The sequence below is a fragment of the Physella acuta genome, unplaced genomic scaffold (assembly GCF_028476545.2).
Source record: "Physella acuta isolate Inbredline_101_S28 unplaced genomic scaffold, ASM2847654v3 ptg000606l, whole genome shotgun sequence".
NCBI lineage: Eukaryota > Metazoa > Mollusca > Gastropoda > Physidae > Physella > Physella acuta.
Window position 1 is genome coordinate 419,444 of NW_026732125.1, and position 24,290 is coordinate 443,733.

The following is a 24,290-nucleotide window of genomic DNA, read 5'->3' on the forward strand; positions in this document are numbered from 1 at the left end:
ACCTCTTCCTCATCAGGCTGAGAGACAATGATTTCTTCTGTGACTTCCTCAACCTCAGCTTTAGAGACAATGATTTCTTCCTTCACTTCCTCAACCTCAGGTTGTGAAACTGATATTTCTGCAGAAACCTCTTCCTCTTCAGGCTGAGAAATGATAATTTCCTCTTTGACTTCCTCAACCTCAGGTTGTGAAACTGATATTTCTGCAGACACCTCTTCTTCTTCAGGCTGAGAAATGATAATTTTCTCTTTGACTTCCTCAACCTCAGGTTGTGAAACTGATATTTCTGCAGATACCTCTTCCTCTTCAGGCTGAGAGACAATAATTTCTTCTGTGACTTCCTCAACCTCAGCTTTAGAGACAATGATTTCTTCCTTCACATCCTCAACCTCAGGTTGTGAAACTGATATTTCTGCAGAAACCTCTTCCCCTTCAGGCTGAGAGACAATGATTTCTTCTGTGACTTCCTCAACCTCAGCTTTAGAGACAATGATTTCTTCCTTCACTTCTTCAACTTCAGGTTGTGAAACTGATATTTCTGCAGAAACCTCTTCCTCTTCAGGCTGAGAGACAATGATTTCTTCTGTGACTTCCTCAACCTCAGCTTTAGAGACAATGATTTCTTCTTTAACTTCTTCAACATCAGGTTGTGAAACTGATATTTCTGCAGAAACCTCTTCCTCTTCAGGCTGAGAGACAATGATTTCTTCTGTGACTTCCTCAACCTCAGCTTTAGAGACAATGATTTCTTCTTTTACTTCTTCAACTTCAGGTTGTGAAACTGATATTTCTGCAGAAACCTCTTCCCCTTCAGGCTGAGAGACAATGATTTCTTCTGTGATTTCCTCAACCTCAGCTTTAGAGACAATGATTTCTTCCTTCACTTCTTCAACTTCAGGTTGTGAAACTGATATTTCTGCAGAAACCTCTTCCTCTTCAGGCTGAGAGACAATGATTTCTTCTGTGACTTCCTCAACCTCAGCTTTAGAGACAATGATTTCTTCTTTCACTTCTTCAACCTCAGGTTGTGAAACTGATATTTCTGCAGAAACCTCTTCCTCTTCAGGCTGAGAGACAATGATTTCTTCTGTGACTTCCTCAACCTCAGCTTTAGAGATAATGATTTCTTCTTTTACTTCTTCAACTTCAGGTTGTGAAACTGATATTTCTGCAGAAACCTCTTCCTCTTCAGGCTGAGAGACAATGATTTCTTCTGTGACTTCCTCAACCTCAGCTTTAGAGATAATGATTTCTTCTTTTACTTCTTCAACTTCAGGTTGTGAAACTGATATTTCTGCAGAAACCTCTTCCTCTTCAGGCTGAGAAATGATAATTTCCTCTTTGACTTCCTCAACCTCAGGTTGTGAAACTGATATTTCTGCAGAAACCTCTTCCTCTTCAGGCTGAGAGACAATGATATCTTCTTTCACTTCTTCAACCTCAGGTTGTGAAACTGATATTTCTGCAGAAACCTCTTCCTCTTCAGGCTGAGAGACAATGATTTCTTCTGTGACTTCCTCAACCTCAGCTTTAGAGACAATGATTTCTTCCTTCACTTCTTCAACTTCAGGTTGTGAAACTGATATTTCTGCAGATACCTCTTCCTCTTCAGGCTGAGAGACAATGATTTCTTCTGTGACTTCCTCAACCTCAGCTTTAGAGACAATGATATCTTCTTTCACTTCTTCAACTTCAGGTTGTGAAACTGATATTTCTGCAGATACCTCTTCCTCTTCAGGCTGAGAGACAATAATTTCTTCTGTGACTTCCTCAACCTCAGCTTTAGAGACAATGATTTCTTCCTTCACATCCTCAACCTCAGGTTGTGAAACTGATATTTCTGCAGAAACCTCTTCCCCTTCAGGCTGAGAGACAATGATTTCTTCTGTGACTTCCTCAACCTCAGCTTTAGAGACAATGATTTCTTCCTTCACTTCTTCAACTTCAGGTTGTGAAACTGATATTTCTGCAGAAACCTCTTCCTCTTCAGGCTGAGAGACAATGATTTCTTCTGTGACTTCCTCAACCTCAGCTTTAGAGACAATGATTTCTTCTTTAACTTCTTCAACATCAGGTTGTGAAACTGATATTTCTGCAGATACCTCTTCCTCTTCAGGCTGAGAGACAATGATTTCTTCTGTGACTTCCTCAACCTCAGCTTTAGAGACAATGATTTCTTCCTTCACTTCTTCAACTTCAGGTTGTGAAACTGATATTTCTGCAGAAACCTCTTCCTCTTCAGGCTGAGAGACAATGATTTCTTCTGTGACTTCCTCAACCTCAGCTTTAGAGACAATGATTTCTTCTTTCACTTCTTCAACCTCAGGTTGTGAAACTGATATTTCTGCAGAAACCTCTTCCTCTTCAGGCTGAGAGACAATGATTTCTTCTGTGACTTCCTCAACCTCAGCTTTAGAGATAATGATTTCTTCTTTTACTTCTTCAACTTCAGGTTGTGAAACTGATATTTCTGCAGAAACCTCTTCCTCATCAGGCTGAGAGACAATGATTTCTTCTGTGACTTCCTCAACCTCAGCTTTAGAGACAATGATTTCCTCTTTCACTTCCTCAACCTCAGGTTGTGAAACTGATATTTCTGCAGAAACCTCTTTCTCTTCAGGCTGAGAGATGATTTCTGTTTCTTTTTTAAGCTGAGTTCTTACCTCCTCAATAGTCACTTGATAAGGAACTTGTGTTTCTGCAATAACCTCGTTTTCCTCTTCTACTTCAGTTTGCAAAAGTGATTTTTCTGCAGAAACCTCATCTTCTACAGGCTGGGAAATAATGATTTCTTCTTCAAACTTAGACTGCTCAGTTATTTCTGTTGGGATTTCTTTTTCTGTAATTACTTCTTCTCTTGTTACCTGAATGCGAACTTCTTCGATGGTCTCTTGAGATGGTACATCCGTTTCCCTAATTATTTCTGTATAAGGAGTCTCCTTAGATTCCTTTACTTGACCTATCTCTTTTTCCCGAGTTTCCACTTCTAATAAGTCTGTTGTTATTATCTGCTCTTCAATATTCTCTGGAACCAGAGAAACATCACTAAACACTATCTGATCATCTACTACATCCTTATCTTCAATTGTTTTTGCAGGAACGACATCTTGTTGAGACACCGTATCTATTGGCTCATTATATTCAGTGCCAATATCAATGTTAGTTTCTGGAATAATTACAATATCTTCCTCTATTATTTTAACCTCTGCTGCTGTTCTCTCTGCCATTATTTCCTCTGCCTTTCTTGCTAATTGAGATGTGAACTCCGGTGCTTCCTCAGAAACTGATTTCTCAATTTCGGAAATGATTTCATCTTTGATCTCCATTTTGTCTATGACAGTGGTGTCACCTTTGTCAAGACTTATTTGAATTTCAGCGAATGTTGACAAATCCTTCAAGAGAGCATGAAATCATTATGGCATTTTTCAACCCAAAACAATCTTTGGATTATTGAACTTATTAGAATGCTGAGCTCAAAGGCATTCACCAGTGTGAAATCTTCAATCGTGCAGATCAGTATGCATGCTTGACTATCAATACTAGGCAGAATTTTTCTCATGCAAGACATGTTTTTATAAGTAGTTGATGCTTACATTAAATAATGCTGTTTATTAATTATTCATAGCAAATCATCATGACAAACAGCACCGTATTACCTGAACTACATTAGTCAATTCATAAAAACTCATCATTTTCAATACAGATATTAGATAATTTTATTCACATAACTGAAAAACAAATTCGTTTAGGGTTCACCAGAATGTCTCATTTTTTCAAACAGAAAAAATGACAAAACAAATTGTAAATATTTAAATCTTTAATAGTCACTGCAAAACAATATTTATTTGATAACTATTATATTCTCTAGATGTATAGATTTAAGGGGCACCTAAAAATTTGTTTTCCAGATAAGCTTACAAAATTATAGTGTATTTTCATCGTCACATTTGTGCATTGTTGATGAAGCACAAAAAATTAACAATAAATGCAGAACAAACAAAAATAAAAATATTTTCAAAAACATACAGTTACACAAACAATGTCAAAAGCAAAATAAAAACTCCTTGTGCAGTAAGCTTTTTCATTAAAATCAAAGTTCTATAAAGATGTCAGATTTTTAAAAAACTTTTTTAATAAATCAGAAAAAAAATATTAAAAACCCACATACAAAGATGCAGTGAACGAAAAAAAAAGCCAGAACAGCAGTATTCGGTTAGATAGCGAGTTTTGTAATAAATAGCTGGTGCTAGTGCAGCAAAGGGTAGAAGCCATTTAAGCCTATTAGTTTACATAATATGACATTAAAATTTGTTCACATTTTAAAAAGAAAATTGGTTCTTTAAAAGTTTTCTTTCTTTTGAAATCTTAATTATTACAAACAAATAATTAATTTTTTAAAAAGAATCATTGAAATATGAAAAAAAAAACACCCATTTCTAACCAGAATAAAAATAAAGAGTTGTATATTTTAACATATTTATCTTCAAGCTTACCTGCTTCTCTTCAACTGTTACTGTAGAGTCAATGGTGAACTCAGATGTAAAGGTTGACCGTGTTTCCTTGAGGTGTTTTACTTCTTCCCTAGCCTAAAACAGTGAAGACAAACAATTTCAAAATTATGTAGCAGTTTAGTTGCCATCATTAGACCAGTAAACTAAGCATTAGAATAGAAAGCAAAAAAAACTATAAAATAAATGTATTTATTATTAAATTAATCAATTAATCTTATATCTTAATAAATATCCTGTAAACATTGAAGCAACTTTTCAATAATTATTATCGTAATAGTGTTCTACAGAGTAGAGGTCTATTTTCAATAATGAGTTTAAATAAATTTAAGGAAATGCAATTATAAAAAAGAATTAAAAAATACCACGATTAAATGGGCTGTTTAAAATAATGAAAAAATAGGTAGGAATAATTTTACCTTAAAGCCCCTGAATGCTGACTGAATCTTTACAGCGGCTACTTCTTTAATAGTATCAGTGATGGTTTCCTCCTCTGGTTTATCTTCTTTAGAAGTGACAGAGCTTGTCTCAGAAACCAGTTCTGTTTTTTTGGAAGAGGTGAAACATTTTGGACATAGATAAAAAAAAATTGACAAAGAAGACTATTATGTGCTTCAACACTATTATTCTTTTACTGCTTTGTTAGTGAAAGGTATCCTGTTTAATATCCAAATTTTAAACTAAATAAGTGAATAGAGGCATCTCAAAAACATCAACATACAAGTCATATAGGCATTTTAAAATAAAATGCATCATACCTTCAACAGTGAGTGTGGCAGAGCACTCTACTTCTGCGAGATCATTGAAAGCCTTGACAGTGTACACACCAGAATCTTCAGGGAATGCTTCAGAAATCAACAGGGTAAACTCCCCATCCTCTCCAGGGAGAATCTGATAAACATTATCAGATTTGATGGGTTGCTGGTCATGATACCACATGACCAATGGTTTTGGCTCACCTGTAATTTTACACTCAAATCTTGCTGATTCACCCTCCCTAACATTAACATCTTCAATAGGTTTCACAAATTCTGGTGATTCTTGTTTAGGCTTTTCTTTTTCTTCAGACTGAAGAGTACAGAAAGTATTATACAGTTAATGTATGTAATAAAATTTATGATTTTTTTTTATTGCTAAGGGTAGATAATTCATGCAATGAAAAATATTTGTACATAAATAATATAAAATATCTTTAAAATTGTTTGAAATAATTTAAAATTACTGGTCGCTTAAGAACAGCTCTGAAGTCAACTTGATCAGCCTCTGGGGCTTCTACAGTTAATGTTGTTTCAGCTTCAACATCTGAGGTAAATTTTCTGGAGATGAATAAAAAAAACATAAGTATTTTTTTCCTTAATTTTTCAAGCATTTTTTTTTAATGTTTACGGTTACATGCTTAGCATTCTCATAGTGCAAGGTACTTACAATAGATTTAAATAATAGATTAAATCATGCTTTTAAGCAAGCTGTAGTTGAAAAGGTTACTAAAGTAATAGGTTTTGAATATTTTAAGTAAACAAAACAATGTTTTCCTTCTACACTTACTTAGCCTTAACTTTAGATGCTTTTAGAAGATGTCGGAAATCAAGTTGCTCTGTATCATAATGAACTCCAACTTTTGTTTTTCTACCATGCAAATGTTAATGAAATTCAAAACATCCAGTTAATATCATGCAAACATCTCAGACATTTTGTTGCAAATAACAAGAGTATGATAAATATGTTCTTCAATCACGGCTAGAGGAAACTACTAGAAACAATAGGTTTTTTTTTTTAAATTTACAAGTGATGACTGAATCAGATTTAAGTTTGAAATCCAAGGAAAATAGAACCTTAATGACAAGCCACTAAGAATCTATATTGAGTGTGTTATCAAGAAAACATAAGTTAAGCACACATCATTATATAGTATTCCAAAAGCTTCAATATAAAACAACGTCAAGGAGTGTGAACATTGATAGCTCCATGTTTACCAACAACAAAAATGAAGACTTATAGAAACATTAGAAATGCAGCAATAGTTTAAAACGAAACCTCAGTGTGTTCTAATATTATACAAAAGTAAACAGCAACAAAGTGAGTATAATAGGTATGGAAATCTTTAGGCTGTTAAACACAGTTTCAAAAAACCATGCAGTCATTACATTAATAAATAACAAATTTACTAAAAAAAACCAGCTTACACTTCAGTCTGTAGAACATTTCTGAAATCAACTTGATCTGGTTCATCTGGCTTTTCAGGTATTTCAAATGACACAGTAGTCAACTGGTCACGGAAATCTTTCTTTTCTTCTTTAACTTCTAAAAAAACAAAAAAAAAAAACGAGGACATAACATTATTTTGTATAAATTAGTATTTAGTACATAAAAAAAAATTTAAATATATGTGAAATCAAGGCAAAAAATTAAAAAAAAAATAAAGTAATTTGATTTAGATTAATCCTAAGTGACTTACTGTTAACAATGAGAGACACCTTTACTGTTTCCTCCCCAATATCATTTCTGGCTGTCACCTTGTAATAACCAGTATCTGATGGGAGGGTATCAGTAATAACCAAGCTAGTGTGATAAGTGTCTTCATCTTTAGTGAATGATGTCTGGAATCTTGTGTCGTCTGGCAGTGGACTGCTATCTTTGCTCCAAATTATCTGCAATTTTTAAAACATTTAGTAATGGTTAAAATATTTATACAGACCTTTGTATAAATTAAATAACTTTTCTAACCACAACTATCCAAAATATATACTTCATACCAAAGCTTTGATAGCCATTGATAGATTATTTATTAATAAAATATAACTTTTACAATTCAATTTACTGCTAAAATATTTTTAAAAAGCATAAAACGATTGTATACATCTGGTTTTTTATCTATTCTCACCTCAGGTTGAGGTATAGCCTCAATAGTTGCTGTAAATGTTGCCGTCTCAGTCTCATCTACCAACTGGAAGTTTGGCTTGATAGTGAATACTGGGGCAATACTAGAAGTCTCCTCTTGTGATATGTCACTTACTTCTGCAGCTGTGAGCAGAGATATAATTATATTACTAAAATTATCTTCAGCACTCTCTTTTTACACTTATGAGTTTGTAGTAAATACATGTTTTTTTATTAATTTCAAAAGGTAACCTCCTTTCTGTTGTAAACTTATTGCAAGATTAAGCTATACATTTCTTTATATTTTCTTTATATTTTATATAATCAAAAACCTTTTAAGAAACATAAAAAGAATCTAAACCTGTTAAAATTACTACTTGTAAAATACATTAAAATTATATTTTAGAACCAAAGTAATTATGAGGTCAAGCTCCCCAAACAGTTTTTAAGAGTAAATTATTTCAACATCAATTAATTCACCTTCTACTTCAAGACTGGCAGTTGTTGTTGCTGTACCAAGCTCATTCTTGGCAACAACTATATATTTTCCTGCATCTTCTGGTAAGACATCCTGAATAAACAAAGAGGCAATGTTCTCCTCGCTGTAAGCAATCTCAAATTCCTCAGATGGATGGATGATTTCTTCATCTTTGTACCAGGTGATTGTAGGAACAGGGAGACCAACTATTTCAGCTTCAAAACGGGCTTGGCCTCCATCTTTCGTGAAAATGGGTTTAAGAGCCTGTTTAATAACTGGCGCGAAGCGCTCATCTTTTACTTCTGTAATTACGGAAGGAGAAAAATTATTTTTAAAAATCATTACAATAATTGTAAGTTTGATGTTTTTTAAATTTAAATATTGACTCAATAAAGTACCTTCAACAACAGCTTGTTCAAGTGGAGTGGGAGAAATTTCTTTTTTGTCTTCATCAGATTCTTCCTCTTTTTCAATTTCTAAAGTGTAAAGAAAAATAATAAACCATTGTTCAACTGAACTTACATTTTAAAATTACAATACATTATTTAATGTTGCATTTATAAAGAAGACTTACCAGCTGTAACCAATTTCTCTTTTTCAGACAAAGAATCTTCTTTCTCAGCCAACACTGAAAATAGTTTTAAACAGTTTTAATCACATGTGAAAACTTTAACATTCACTTTTACAAACAATGACCTAAAAGAATTAACAAAGAAATTCACATTAAGGGAATCTGAAAATAATTTGCTTATTATAATTAATATGATAAAAATTATTTAAAATTGAAAAGATACAAGAAAAAACAGCATATAAGTTTATATAAAATTATATAAAATGTTTTGTCAAAATTTAAAAGATTATATAAAAAAGTAAATATAATTAGAAAGTGCACTTGGTTAGATTATTACTCTTCAATTAGTTGTGCACTTGCTGTTTTTAATGTTTTTTGTTATTATTAATATAGATATATTGATGTTTGTTAATTAATTCTTGTGCTAGTGTGACATTGTGTTTATAATTTTAAAACATTCTTAAATTATAATGTGCTTTTTTTTTTAGTGAAACATATAAAAAGAATTATGAATGAAACAATTTCTAATAATAAAATGAGGTAGCTATACAATAAAAATATAATTTGACATATTTACATGCTGTGGTTTATTACACAAATAATAATATAATTTGCTGATTTTAAATTGTAAGTTTCTACAACACTTACAATCCTGTGGAGAATTTCACTACAATCAATAATTTTCTAAGCTATACAACAATACATAAATTATTGATAAAGAAAAAGGTGCTGTTTGAGTTAAAACAACAAATATTTAAAACATCAAATATATTAAAACAATTGTTACTCTGTATGACCTTTTTTATTGCCTGATAAGTTAAACTAAATGTAAATAAAAAATTAAATAGATTTAGAATCTATAAAGAAATATAAAAAGTCACTAACATTAATTTTGCAGTTTTAGATTTTTTGAGTAGAAAATCAGTATTTGGAATGTATGAAGTACATTGTCAATGTATAATAATTCTATAGTAAAATGTGCTTTACTGTTTAAATCATGTCTGAGCTTTACTGAGTAAAAGAATAACTGTCAGATAAAGAAAAAAAGATTCTCTAGTTTTCATTTTAAAAGTTGACTGAAAGAATAAAACACTTTACTTAAACCTGGCAATTAACCATCTTGAAAACAAATGTAGATGAACAAGAAAACATGAATTATCTAATAATGATTAACGTTAATAGTGCTTTGACATCTGTGTATCTGTGCTGGTCATGCAATTGTCTGTCCTATATATATATACACTAGAAAATTAATCATGAATATAAAATGTTACAAAATTTAAAATATATATTTCATTGCAGCATGCTGTACACCCCAGATTCATTGTCAGTGAATGCAACATAGATTGTCTCATCCTCATGGGGTATACCTTCTTCTGTAGATGTATTGTCATCCACTGATCTATCTCTCAGAATATCTTGATTTTCTAACCATTTATAAATATGTTCATAACTAGCGTGATCTTCTGACTGCTCAATTTCTTTTTCAGAGGGGCCATTGTTTTCAAAAGTTTCCTCCCATTTATTTTTATCAGAAGCTTCTTCATCTTTAAATTCATTGCCGGTAAACATTTTATCAACATTGACAGAATCTTCAGTACATTCTGGTATTGGGGACAATACACCAAAAGTGTCATCTAAGTCATCACAGCTGGGATATTCAGCAATGTGGGGTTTTTCTTGTGACTCAAAAATTTCAGCATCGTCACCTGCTGTCTTTGAATCGGTTGACAATTCAAAAGGTGCAGTAGACTCTTCTGTTTTTATTTCTAATACTTGGTTGAAGCTAGTTGACTGCATTTCCTTTTCAACTTCATTTCCATCTTCAACATCTTCAGAGGGAGCAGAAAATGTTGCCAAAGATTCAATTACATCATCAGTTGGAAGAATATTTACAGAATTGTCTATTGGTGACACTAACTTTTCAACTGTTTTGTTTCCAGGTTCCAAGTCTGTAAAGTAATCTTTATTAGATATTAATGTTTCAGTGTGTTCTTGGTCAGCAGGAGTTTCTTGACCTAAGGTTTCAACCTCATGAGTTTCTTTTTTCGCATTTGAACCTTTGTCAATGTTTTTAAAGTCAGGTTCGTGACGACATATTTCCTCTACAGAATGTTCTTGGTAGCAATTGTTTTCTTGAAAAGATGTTTCTTTCAGTGTTTCTGTTTGTTGGATATTTCTAGATCTGTCAAGAGTAATTTGATCAGCATTTGGTGTCAGATCTGCAGTGGCAGCATGCTCTTCAATCTCATTACTGCTCATTTCTGTTTCTTGTAGACTGTCAGAGTTAATGTCCGCTTCTGTAACTGGCTCAGATTTAGTAACTAGATCTTCATTCAAATTTTCTTTCACTTTGACATCTTTCAAGTCTTGATTCCATACATCTTTCTTTGAAGTTCCTTCATCATGTTCCTGAGGTTGTGAAAACTTAGTGAAATTTCCTGCAAGAATTTCAGGTAATGCCAACAATCCTCCAAGTTTACTGGCACCTAGGTTAAAATCTTTGGCAGCAATTTTAATGCTTATATCAGAGATGGTCTTAGTATGCTTTTCTGATTTTACAGTAACAGTTACCATATTAGCTACTTCTAGAACTGTTTCTTCATGCTCATCATCATCAGAATCTTCCTCGACTTGCAAAAGAGGAATTTTGAGGTCGCTTAACTTTCTTTTGTTGATACCATCTTCCTCATGTGCTGATGAAGACTGAGACTCCAAGAAAGGTGACATTTCCTTTGTACTTAAATCTAAATCTTCATCAATTTCAAAATTCCTTGACACTGATCTTCTTCTCTCAACTGACTTTGGTACTGTTTCTGCTCCAAGCCTCTGCCTAAGACCATCAAAAGAGATGTTAATTTGCAAAATAGTATCATCTTCTTCATTTACATTCTCAGTTTCATCTGACTTTTCACTTTCTGGCCTGGTAAATACAGATTCTTGAATAACAATCTCTGAATTTCTTCTAATGCATGAAGCACGGCGAGATCTTCCCTCAGGTAAAGGTGTTGACTCTTTTCTTGGCCTATTATACAGTTCAAATAGCTCTTGACTTGAATTAGACGTAAGGGTTGAGAACTCTTCATAATCTGGTGACACGACATTACTTTCCCTGAGAGTTGTTGTGACTGTTGTTAGCTCAGGCTGTTGAGAAATTTTTCTAAGAATTCTCTCTGCTTTTTCTTCATCAAGAGACACATTGATGCTGACTAAAGGTGCTTTTGTTGGCTGTTTGCTTTCCGTAACTACATTTATCATCTCTTCATTAGCAGTTTCTTTTTTGTCTTTATTAATTGTTTCTCTTGTTAGGACTATAATTTCATGAAGTGGGGCACCAGTTTCATTTAAATAAATAGAATCTTCATCATTATTGCTAGGTATAGGTTCAATGTAAACTCTGTCAATTGAAGGTTTACCTGGTGAAGGTTCTTGCTGAAGGAATAATTCTTCTTGAGCTTTCATATAATGTTCAATCTCCATATCTTCGAAGTCTGGTTGTGTTGGAAGACTGGGAATAGGAATACTTGCCAAAATGTCCATGTCTTCTAAAATCAAATCATTTATCTCTTCACTTATTAACTCCTCTGATTTATCTGATGTAGGCTCAACATTTTCAAAGCTGACATTTTCAAACAATATATCAGTGTCATCTTTTTCCCTTTTGTCACACATTACTCTATCTACAGATGGTAATGAGAAATCAGATTGCTCAAAAAATAAATCTTTTTTGTATGTGGTGGCATTGATTTCATTGATATCATAGTCAGTAATCTCCATATATTTTGTTTTCTTAATAGAAATCTCAAGTCCTACAGCTTCAGCTGGTGCGTCAATATCATTACTTTGTGGTTTTTTCAAAACTGTAACCTCAATCTGTTCAGGGGATTTTGAGCGTTGTTTTGGGGAGACTAAGAACAAATATTCATCATCAGCATGTGTAAGCTCATCTATGTCATCAGATTTACCTTTGCTTTCCTCCTCACGGTCAGTTTGACGTGTACTAAATAATAGTGTGTTTCCAATATTTGAATTAGGGATGACCTCTGATATGATACTATGGCTTGTGGTTAATTTAGTTGTTGTTATTGAAACACTGACAGTTTCTGTAACCACAACTCCTAGAGGCTTAGTATTATTTACATCTTGGGATTCAATTGTTTCTTGTGGTAACCCAGAAGTTAGTTCAATTGCTGGCTGTTTATCAGATTTATCCTTAGCTTCAGGTTGTTCATCAGATTTATCAGCAATTGCTAGCTGTTCATCAGATTTATCCTTTGCTTCAGGTTGTTCATCAGATTTATCAGCAATTGCTAGCTGTTCATCAGATTTATCCTTTGCTTCAGGTTGTTCATCAGATTTATCCTTTGCTTCAGGTTGTTCATCAGATTTATCCTTAGCTTCAGGTTGTTCATCAGATTTATCCTTAGCTTCAGGTTGTTCATCAGATTTATCAGCAATTGCTAGCTGTTCATCAGATTTATCCTTTGCTTCAGGTTGTTCATCAGATTTATCAGCAATTGCTAGCTGTTCATCAGATTTATCCTTTGCTTCAGGTTGTTCATCAGATTTATCCTTTGCTTCAGGTTGTTCATCAGATTTATCAGCAATAGCTGGCTGATTATCAGATTTATCCTTAGCTTCAGGTTGTTCATCAGATTTATCATCAATTGCTGACTGTTCATCAAATTTATCCTTAGCTTCAGGTTGTTCTTCAGATTTATCAGCCTGTATATCAGACTTATCTGGAAAAGTAGATTGTTCCTCAGATTCAATTACAACTGACCATTCCTCATGTATGTCTGTACCTCCTGGTTGTTCTTCAGATTTATCTGTTGGCTTTTCCTCTGAATCAACTATGATGGGCCATTTCTCAGTAGCTTGTAGCTGTTCCTCAGCTTCAACTATAACTGGCCATTCTTTAGATATGTCTGAACCTTCTCTTTGTACTTCAGACTTATCTCTAGCTGTTGGCTGTTCCTCAGATTTATCTGTAGCTGTTGGCTGTTCCTCAGATTTAATTATGATAGACCATTCGTCATATTTATCTGTAACTGTTGGCTGTTCCTCTGTAGTTATTTGCTGTTCCTCAGATTTATCTGTAGCTGCTGGCTGTTCTTCAGATTTATCTGTAGTTGTTGGCTGTTCCTCTGTAGTTGTTGGCTGTTTCTCAGATTTATCTGTAGCTGTTGGCTGTTCCTCAGATTCAATTATGATGGGCCATTTATCAGATTTGTCTATAACTTCTGGCTGTTCCTCAGCATCAACTATAATTGGCCATTCCTCAGATACGTCCATGCCCACTTCTGGTTGTTCCTCAGCTGTATCTGTTGCTGCTGGCTGCTCAATGGATTCAATCATGATGGACCATTTTTCTGTAGCTTGTGGTTGTTCTTCAGATCCAACTAGGGTTGGCCATTGATCAGGTTTATCTGTAGCTGTTCGATGTTCCTCAGATTTATCTGTAGCTGTTGGCTGTTCCTCAGTTTCAATTAAAATTGGCCATTCCTCATCTATGTCTGTACCCTCTGGTTGATCCCCAGATTCAACTACAATTGGCCACTGATTGATTGTATCTGTAGCTTCTATCTGCTCATTCAACCTATCTGCAGCTGCCAATTGTTGCTCAGGTGTATCTGTATCAACAGTGAGTGGCATTTCTTCAGATTTGTCTTTAATTGTTGACCTTTCCTCAGGCTCGTCAACAGTAGATTGCCATTCCTCAGATTCATCTGAAATCGATTGCTCATTTTCCATTTCATCAACAAAAGTGTCATATATTTCAGACTGTTTGTCTAAATAATCTGTTATGGCCAACTGTTTAGATTCCTTGATATTTGCTGGCTGATCTTCTTCACCCAATGTGCTTGTCTTTTCATCAAATTCAACTTCAGATGTTGTTTGTTTCTGAGACTCTGAACCAACTGGTTGTTTCTGATTTTCAGCAAAAAGTGATAACTGTTCCTCATGTTCAATAATGTTTGCTTGCTGTTTCTCAGAATACTCAATAGGTATTAATTGTTCTACAGATTCAACATCTGGTTTTGGCTTATCTTCAGATTCAACATCTGGTTTTGGCTTATCTTCAGATTCAACATCTAGTTTTGGCTTATCTTCAGATTCAACATCTGGTTTTGGCTTATCTTCAGATTCAACATCTGGTTTTGGCTTATCTTCAGATTCAACATCTGGTTTTGGCTTATCTTCAGATTCAACATCTGGTTTTGGCTTATCCTCAAGTTCAACAACAGGTGTTAATTGTTCTTCAGATTCAACATCTGGTTTTGGCTTATCTTCAGATTCAACATTTGATTTTGGCTTATCTTCAGATTCAACATCTGGGTTTGGCTTATCTTCAGATTCAACATCTGGTTTTGGCTTATCTTCAGATTCAACAACAGGTGTTATTTGTTCTTCAGATTCAACATCTGGTTTTGGCTTATCTTCAGATTCAACAACAGGTGTTAGTTGTTCTTCAGATTCAAAATCTGGTTTTGGCTTATCCTCAAGTTCAACAACAGGTGTTAATTGTTCTTCAGATTCAACATTTGGTTTTGGCTTATCTTCAGATTCAACAATAGGTGTTAATTGTTCTTCAAATTCAACATGTGGTTTTGGCTTATCTTCAGATTCAACATCTGGTTTTGGCTTATCTTCAGATTCAACAACAGGTGTTATTTGTTCTTCAGATTCAACATCTGGTTTTGGCTTATCCTCAAGTTCAACAACAGGTGTTAATTGTTCTTCAGATTCAACATCTGGTTTTGGCTTATCTTCAGATTCAACATTTGATTTTGGCTTATCTTCAGATTCAACATCTGGTTTTGGCTTATCTTCAGATTCAACATCTGGTTTTGGCTTATCTTCAGATTCAACATCTGGTTTTGGCTTATCTTCAGATTCAACAACTGGTTTTGGCTTATCTTCAGATTCAACATGTGGTTTTGGCTTATCTTCAGATTCAACAACAGGTGTTAGTTGTTCTTCAGATTCAACATCTGGTTTTGGCTTATCCTCAAGTTCAACAACAGGTGTTAATTGTTCTTCAGATTCAACTCTGGGTTTTGGCTTATCCTCAAGTTCAACATCTGGTTTTGGCTTATCTTCAGATTCAACATCTGGTTTTGGCTTATCCTCAAGTTCAACAACAGGTGTTAATTGTTCTTCAGATTCAACTCTGGGTTTTGGCTTATCCTCAAGTTCAACATCTGGTTTTGGCTTATCTTCAGATTCAACATCTGGTTTTGGCTTATCTTCAGATTCAACAACATTATCTGCAGAATAATCTAAAGGTAATTGTTTATCTGCATCAATATTAGAATGGTGTTGTTCATCTTTCTCATCTTCTGGAATCAAAGTTTTTTCTGATATTTTAAAATGACTCAAGTCATGATCCCCTTCTTTATTCTTATCACAATTAGTATCTATGTCTTCCCTATTTTGTAAAAGTGTTAGTTTGGTATCAAGATATTCTGAGAGATCAGAGGGCCCTATGTTCTCTTGTGGTGATAATTCCTGAGTTATCTCACTATCTGGCTTATCCTCTTCTGATAGACCTTTCTGACCCTCCTTGTCAGAGGAAAATCCTTTGGTGATGGAAGATTAGGTAATATATCAAGGTAACAATATAAATTGGAATGAGCACTTAGACATTCCATTTGTTAAAATTGGAAAAAAAATTATATGAAACAAATGAAATCAACATAGTAAATGTTTCTTAAACAATCAAGATGATTTTAAATCAAATGATAGTGGTTAGTTATTCAATTAGGGTTCATTTTCAACTTTGATTATTAACTTCTAGGTTGTTTTTTTTTTCGAAAGGTTCTGGAATTCGTGGTGTTAAGTGTAAAAAAAAATTATTATTTATTCAGTATTTCTAGATGAAAAAAAACCTGAAAAAGGAGATACCATGGCTGTCAAAATATTGGAAAAGAAACATGTTATATAATATTAAGGCAGATAAAAGTTTCTTACCTTGAACATATAGGTCAGCTTTAGTAGAAACAGTTCCATAGATATTAGTGGCACGGCATTCGTATTCACCTTCATCTTCTGGGAAGGACTCGGGTAGAATAAGAGAGCAATGACCTTCAGGGCCAGGTTCAATCCTGTAAACTGGCGACTCTCTGATGATTTCACCGTCTAAAAACCAAGAGATTTCTGGCATGGGTTCACCAGAGACCACCACTTCGAAACGTACTGGCTGGCCCTCTGTGGCCTCTACGCTCTCAAGTTCCTTTACAAATGTTGGCTTCTGTCCGACTTCCTCAATGATTTCGAAAGTTTCTTCTGTTGTTGTTGGTTTGAGCTCTTTGTCGACGTCCTCTGAAACTGATATGGTGGATTCTTCAGTGATAGCTTCTTCAATCTCACTGATCAGGCTTTCAAAGGCATCAACAGTTGTGGATGTTACTGGGGCAGGTGCCTCAAAGTCTACTTCTGCAGTTACATCTTCGCGCGGTTTTTGTTCCTCTTGAGAAATCTCGACGGGTACAATCTGTGTGACCTCCAGCGCAGAGATTTCTGGGGTAGTGGAAGCTTCCTCCGTCTCTCTGATATCACTGATGTGATCAATAATGGTTTCTGTGGTAATAACCTCAGACGATGTAAATTCCAAACTCTCCGTCAGTGGTTGCTCTTCCTCAGGCTTTTCCTCTGTGGGGATTTCAATCTCAGCTGAGGGTGCTCTGAGCTCTTCTGGTTCTATTTTTTTTGTAATCACAGAAAAAATATGTAAGAATGTTTTAACAGTTGTTTTATTTTAAATGGAACGCAAATACGGAAAATTGTTTGTTGAAATCAAATTAGAAAACATGAATATTGTTGCAATAAAAGAGAAAACGTATAATGCCATCATTATACTTTCATTAAATGAAAGTTCAAATATTTCCTGTAAAAAATTGTTATAAAATATTGATTGAAACTTGTTTGGAATGCAGACACCAATTCAACCTGTAGAGAAAAAAGTGTTGTTAAAGATCAAAGCTCCAACTAGACTAGGAGCATAAATGTCAAATAACTTTGGACCAATTCAAGCACAATGAAGGAAATTGATTTTTTAAAAATATTTTACATAACTGTTTAGCAATCACACAGTTTAATTGCATCTTGTATGCTGTATTATTTTACATATATTTCAAATGAACCCAGCTGAAGTGTTTGTGCATCCTTTCTTTTTTCACAAGTAGTCAATTTGATTACAAAATCCTAAACTTCTAAGAATGTTAGAATATAATTAAATGACTTCTGTCATTTTTGTATAAGAACTATTAAATTAATGAGATAGTATATTAATATAATGTGTTTATGGTGGTGTTAAAAAAAACAATATTACCTTTTAATTCCTAAACTATTAAAGTCTGTTTGGTTTATTTTTTTAGTTTTTGCTGACTGGCTCATGCTATTTATGCATGTAAAAAATCTTACATTACTAATTGACCAATATAAGTAACCAGAGAAAAACTAATGCCTGATGTAAAAAATGTTTGTTAACATTTAAGGGTTTTTAAAATCTATGTATTTTTAACAACCATTTTGAATATGTAAATTTTAATGAGTTTATTGCCAAAATAAATATTAGTATATTTTTTATGCTTTTAAGCTGTATAACTTTTAAAAAGGTTACATTGCAATTTTGTTTCAATAATTGTCAATGGTAAAGTATTTCATTGATTCAAATTTACTATTAGTGATGTGATTATTAAATAGGAAGTTTGAAAAGAAAATGATGTCAAGAATTTATTACTTTAGCTAAGCCTTTTTGTGTTGTTTAAATAGAGGCATATCGAATGTTGTTTTCCTTCTTTTTTGTTCAAAAAATGAATTTGTTATGTACTTTGTTTTAGGTTATAATTATTAATATATTATTGTGTTTTTGTGCACATTACCATCACAAAAGTGAAATAATTTATGTGTGGTTTATTTTGTATGTATAATCTCCTAAAAAATGATATTTTGTATGTCAGAAACAGGATGGATGGATTCACAACTATCTTCAGGTTGTTCCAGGTGAAAAATAAATATTACTCTAAAAATTAAAATGAAGTTTTTTTTTTGTAAATCTCTCAACAGCTTGTTTGATTGAAAATTTTTCTCAAACAGTAAAATAGAAAAAAGTGACATTACTGGAATAGTGTTTTAATAATCAGTATACATTTTTGTTGTTAATTACTCAGCATGTCTTTAGGTTTATTAATGTATTGAATTTTTGTTATTACCTTTGTTTATAAATTGCACATGGTATTTTATTTTGTGACTGGTGAATATTTGTTTTTAAATTATTTCAATCTTTATTTAGTAGGCAAGCAGTTAAGTTGTTTCATGCTAAAATTACTGTCTACCTATAGTTGATGTTATTATTGATTATTATATCCAGTGTTCAATTAAAATTAAACTTTTAATGGCATTTAATGTAAAATATGTGAAGAGAACATTAAGTAATTAATTTTAAAACATTGAATTTAGAAAGTTTTTCTAATAGTTACATCTTAATGTAACTTAATTTAATAAGAAAACAGATTTTTCATTATTAGAAATATCATTTTACAATACTCATCAAGTCCAGTTTTGCAGTTGCATGCATCAGTCATACTGCAGGTCTAGTAATGCAACCTATCTTGGGAGGGAGAAAATCATGCTTAGTTAGTGAATTTTTAGGAAATAAAAGTTTCATTGTTAATGACAGATTTACTAAATATAGAATTGTGTAAGATAAATATAACATTAATCTGCATGACCAATAATTAGAGAAAACAAAGAAAAATATCATTTTAAGTATCTGTAATTGAGAAATGTCCTTGAATATTTAAAATAAAATAAAATAAAAAACGTCTAAGAATAAATATTTCTCATTAAAGTAAACTGTAAACATACTTAAACATTTAATCTATTATCTTTACTTTTTAAAAAATTACATACATATTACTTTTGTCACTGACATTAAAAATCACCCAGTAAGTATCATATAACAAAAAGCAAAAGTCAATAACGATATCACATCCCAAAGGTATACAGATAAAAGTAAAGAAGAGAAAGTGTTTTAAAACTTATTAAGTGCTTCTCATCATTACATTAAAAAATTCTTTTAACTAGCAAGAAAAAGTACCTTTTAAAAAGCGCTAAAAAAAATTATTATACAAATCAAAAAATGCTTTTGCCTTTTAATCTAAATAATATAAGTGAAGTTTAAAAATGTGACAACTTATCTACAAACTGGTAGCAAATGAAAGTGCACAAAACAACATCAAGGGAGGTGATGAGTGAGCAAAGTTTCATTTTTATAAATTAACATAATTGGAATTTTGATTATTTTTTTTAAATTGCACACACTAAACTATTTGATAGAAAAAGATTGGTTGGAATAAGAGCATGCTTACTTAGACAATCTCACACATTATATAAAATAACATGCAATAATTTGTTTTTGTTCTTTTTGTGAAATTGAGTAGACGACTTCTGTTTTTTTTTTCATTATAAACAAAAACCAAAATCAAAAACATGAGAGAAAAGTAATTTAAATTGATTTTATTGATACCTTAAAAATCAAAATAAACAACTTTTGAATTATTATTTTTTTGCAAAACAATGCAAAGACAGTTTAAAAGCATAAATGTGTCTTTAAGGAAAGACAGTCCATAACAAGAGTTAAAAGTGTGAAATTGGTAAGTAGCTGCTCAGTTAGGTAACTTACAATCAACAATGCTAATATGACTTTAATAAACAATTGGCACTTTGCTCACCCAAGTAATGTTAAAACAAAAACTATCAAGTTCTCAACCAAAACGGCAAAATTATCAGGGGAAAAAATACACTGATTCTATCATTGAAAAGTGAGGGTTTCATCAAAGGTGCTATCAAACACTTTAGCAATACTTTTTAAAATAAATAAAACAGTCTATAGACAAATTTGTTATTAGGGATGTGAAATAAAGTAAATGCACACAAAAGAATTAAATAAGCTAATTTCTACTTGTTTATTTAAAGAGGAGGGCACTCAGGGAAAAAATCTGCTGTGTTGGTTGCTCACATTGTCCAAAACTAAATATAACAACCCGTGCTTAATAACTAAAAAGTCATTCATCGAGGGCTTAGCAAACTTAATTGCTTTTTACAATTTGGCAAACAATTTAGCACAGCCAACATTCAATATAAGGCAAATATTGTTACATTTTCAATGTTATAATCTGTCAAGCCCCACAAAGTAATAAAATTAATTTATGATAAAATGTGCAACATTTCAAACAATTAATATAATGCTAATAACACAATGTACATGCTGTGAAATATTGGTCTTAGTAATGAATGCATTAGCATTTAAAAATAAAACTTTTTAAAAGCTTTCAAATATTTTATCAAATTTACATCCTTTTGTATAACGTTCATTCTTTCATTCATGATAATTGCTGCCATAATACTACACTGTTGATAACAGAATTTTTTTATTTTTTTAGTTTCAAAATGTTGTAAAAACTAATGAGGGTATATTAGGTTTTAAACATTTTGTAGATCCAAGTAAAACTTTTAAGAAAATGTCAAAAAAGAAAACCAACTGAAGCTAAGATCCAGTACAAAACAAATTAACCTTAATAATAATATAACTGCCAGAACTAAGTGTAGTATGTTTTTCATGCTTCCATCATCCATACCATCCGCGCCACCTTCCCTCCCACCTACTAACACCATGAAATTCTCATAAGAACTGTTGAATGATTGCATATGTGACAATGTCTGGGATCTTGGAATAAGGTGTTTGCAACTCCTAACTTCCTCCTGAATTGATGGAGCAGTTCCTTCATTTTTACAATGCTCCATTGTACACTTAGCTATACAGTGAAAAAGTAAAAATACATAACATTTTTTTGTTAGAATGTCAATTGCTGTTTGGTTGTCAAGCAGCTAAGCAAAGAAGAAATAACTCTTACCTAAAATATGCATCTACCAATTCAAGAGGAGAAATCTATGTGCTAATGTCATTTCCCACAATGGAAAGTTAAGAAATTGAATACTAGTAAGGAGTAAAAATAAAAGGCACTGCTCCATCTAATGGAACTCAATCCTTTAAAAATTACTACAGCATGCTACAAGTATCTCAGTGGTACAAGCTCTTTTGATCTCTATAACAATGACTTTTTTAATTTAAAAAAATTGAATTTTTGGGAAGCAAGTTTTAAAAAAAAATTGGTTGAATCACACAAAATGTTTTTAAATGTGCATTAAAACAGGAACATTCTTGTTAGTAAATTATTGTTTGTGCCTAATAGCTTGAAAGTTTTCAATGCTGTTGTCATCAACTGATTTTTCAGATAAATTGAATGACATTATATTAGAATTACATTTAAAATTTTGTGAAACTAAATTAAATTTTTTTCTTGTATTAATGTTAAAGGAATGTGACATATCACACAAAGGGTCAGTGCTACTAAGAGTATTTGATTCTGGAATGTTTCCATCTTTATATGATGATAATGTTTTAAAAGTGGAGACTGAACTAGATGATATATTTTGTATCTCATTCACAAATTCATTTTTATCTGAAACTACTTCACTAAGAAGAGAGCTATTTGTTAATTGTGATTGCTGATTGTTTCCTAAATTTAATTTTTCATCAGAATTGCAACATTTTTCTAGGGTTTTAGCATTAGAGTCAGAAGCTTGTGGCGGTTTTCTTCTGCGCCAGTGAATCTCTAGTTCTATTTCCATGCGATAGTGCTCTTCTCTCACTAGAGTTCTCAAAGGGCTGCCACATTCTGTTCACATGCAAAGACATAAAAATGAAATGTGATTATTGAAAAAGAATAATTATTATTTTTGTTAGCAGAGTATAAAATAAAAATGAAGCTTGAAGAAACTGTAAAAAAAATATATTATTATATCTACCTTCTAATAAATATAAACTAAGATATCACAACTGTAAAACAATTAACTTAAAAAATATTTGAAAACTTAAACAGTAAGCTAGTTACATGTGACTCACTCTTATACGCACCACTCATTAACAGTTCAAAAATGGTACACTGTGTTAGCTATATGTGTAAAGAAGTGCTTTTTAGATCAACTAAAACAACATATTAGATCAAATGCAAAGTTGATAAAACATGCCGAATGAAGCATATTTTTAAAATTTTAAATATGCATTTTAAAAATATTTATGATATCAAAATATTTTCAATGATTTTTGTAAAAATGAAAAAAAAGGTTTAGTTTGAAAATATGAATTACTGTAAAAAGAAAGGGACATTACATCTGAATCTGCAAATGGATTTATTATTCATACATTTAAAAAGAAAAGTATAACATCTACAGCTATTACAACTTATATAGTTTGCATTAATGTTTTTTTTTTTACTCAAATCAGGACTATGTTGTGTTTTATTTTTTAAAGCTAATGTTATCATTAAAAAACATTTTATAACCCATATAGTTGTTAAATATGTGCTGGTGATTTTCCTGCTTAAATTTTTTTTAGAGTAATAATTTGACTTTTAAATGATAAACTATTTCATATCATTTTTTAAATAAACATTAATATTATTTTATCTTAATATTGTGCTTCAGATTCTAATAAGCTTAACAGTTCCAAAAGCTTTCTCAAATCCTCTTTTTTAACAAAGTGTTTGGCAAATTAAATAGAAAAAATTATGTTTCTTACTTTCTACGAAAATATCCACATAGGTGGTAGTTGATCCGGCTTCATTGGTTGCTTTACAGATAAACTCTGCTTCTTCATCAAGAGTTACATTTTCAATGAACAGTGTACATTTTCCATTCTCATAAGTTGAAATGTAACGTTTATTCAGTGTAATTTCTTCCTCCTCCTAAAAAGTAAAATTGATTAATTAAATCAATATTTTAAAAAACTTATGATTCTTATCATCTGTTTATTCTCTATAGAAGTGATGGGAAAATGAACTATAAAACTGTTGCTTCTTACCTTAAACCAGGTAACAGTAGGCATAGGCTTGCCAACAACAAAGCATACAAGCGTTATGCTGGAGCCCTCGAACACAACAAGTTCTTTCTGGAGAGTCTGAGTGAAACGGGGAGCTTCTATAGGTTCAAATGGGGTTTCAGTTTCAACTGGAACATCAGGTTTTTCTTCTGGAGCAATAAATACAGCAGATACTTCTGTCAATAGTTTTAATAAAAGTAATTAGTTGACAAATGCTTGTTGTATTTTAAATAAACCACAACATCTAACTTTAAAACTGGTTCGTATGTTAAAAGATTCATTCTAATGTATATTAATAAAAAGCTTGTTAACTTTCTCATTACCCTCTACTTCTTTTTGCTTGATTTCAATCTCAAAATCTAAACTTGTTATCTCTTCAGTAACTTCCTCCTTGGCTGAAGTAGCCAGAGTAACAGTTTCAGTGACAACCTCTTTTGGTTGTTCAATGCTTTTGCTTTTTGCTGGTAATTGAAAAAAATACATACGAATATTAAAAACTAGGCATTTTTTAATTTTTCTATTACAGCTGAAAAAAAGACTGATATTAACTTAGTTTTCATAAATGCATCCAATTCAATCAAATGCTTTATTTAAGAAAACTTATATGTCTGTCTGGCGGATTTAAAAAGCTGGGGAAAAAAATCTCATTACTAATACAAAAAAAATCAAAACACAATCTGGTTGACAAGAGCTTTATTGTTACATTTGAAGAAAACACAAACTAGACTTACACATTGCATGCTATGTTAAAAGATTTTGTGGTTAACAATAATGTAAAAAAAAATTGAATTAGAAAGCTCGGGGTATTTTCTTTCAAAACTGGCAAATTATACTCATTTATGGGGCTTAAATACTCATTTACAGGATAGGTTATTTGAAGAAATTATCTTATGCTTAATTGAACAATGG

General features: G+C 32.1%; 1 protein-coding gene across 5 annotated transcripts in view; it reads right to left on the reverse strand.

Annotated features, from left to right (window-relative positions):
* The window catches only part of LOC131947753 (titin), a gene marked incomplete at its 5' end in the record, with an annotated part of 410,194 nt that overhangs the window by 277,627 nt on the left and 108,277 nt on the right, over positions 1-24,290 (reverse strand). For all 5 annotated transcript variants that reach the window (XM_059309048.1, XM_059309047.1, XM_059309046.1 and 2 more), the window contains 12 exon segments: positions 4,494-4,586; positions 4,928-5,049; positions 5,267-5,576; positions 5,731-5,824; positions 6,054-6,134; positions 6,692-6,809; positions 6,964-7,156; positions 7,390-7,529; positions 7,866-8,165; positions 8,262-8,339; positions 8,438-8,491; positions 16,409-17,137. In XM_059309048.1, coding sequence (XP_059165031.1) covers positions 4,494-4,586; positions 4,928-5,049; positions 5,267-5,576; positions 5,731-5,824; positions 6,054-6,134; positions 6,692-6,809; positions 6,964-7,156; positions 7,390-7,529; positions 7,866-8,165; positions 8,262-8,339; positions 8,438-8,491; positions 16,409-17,137 — 2,312 coding nt within the window.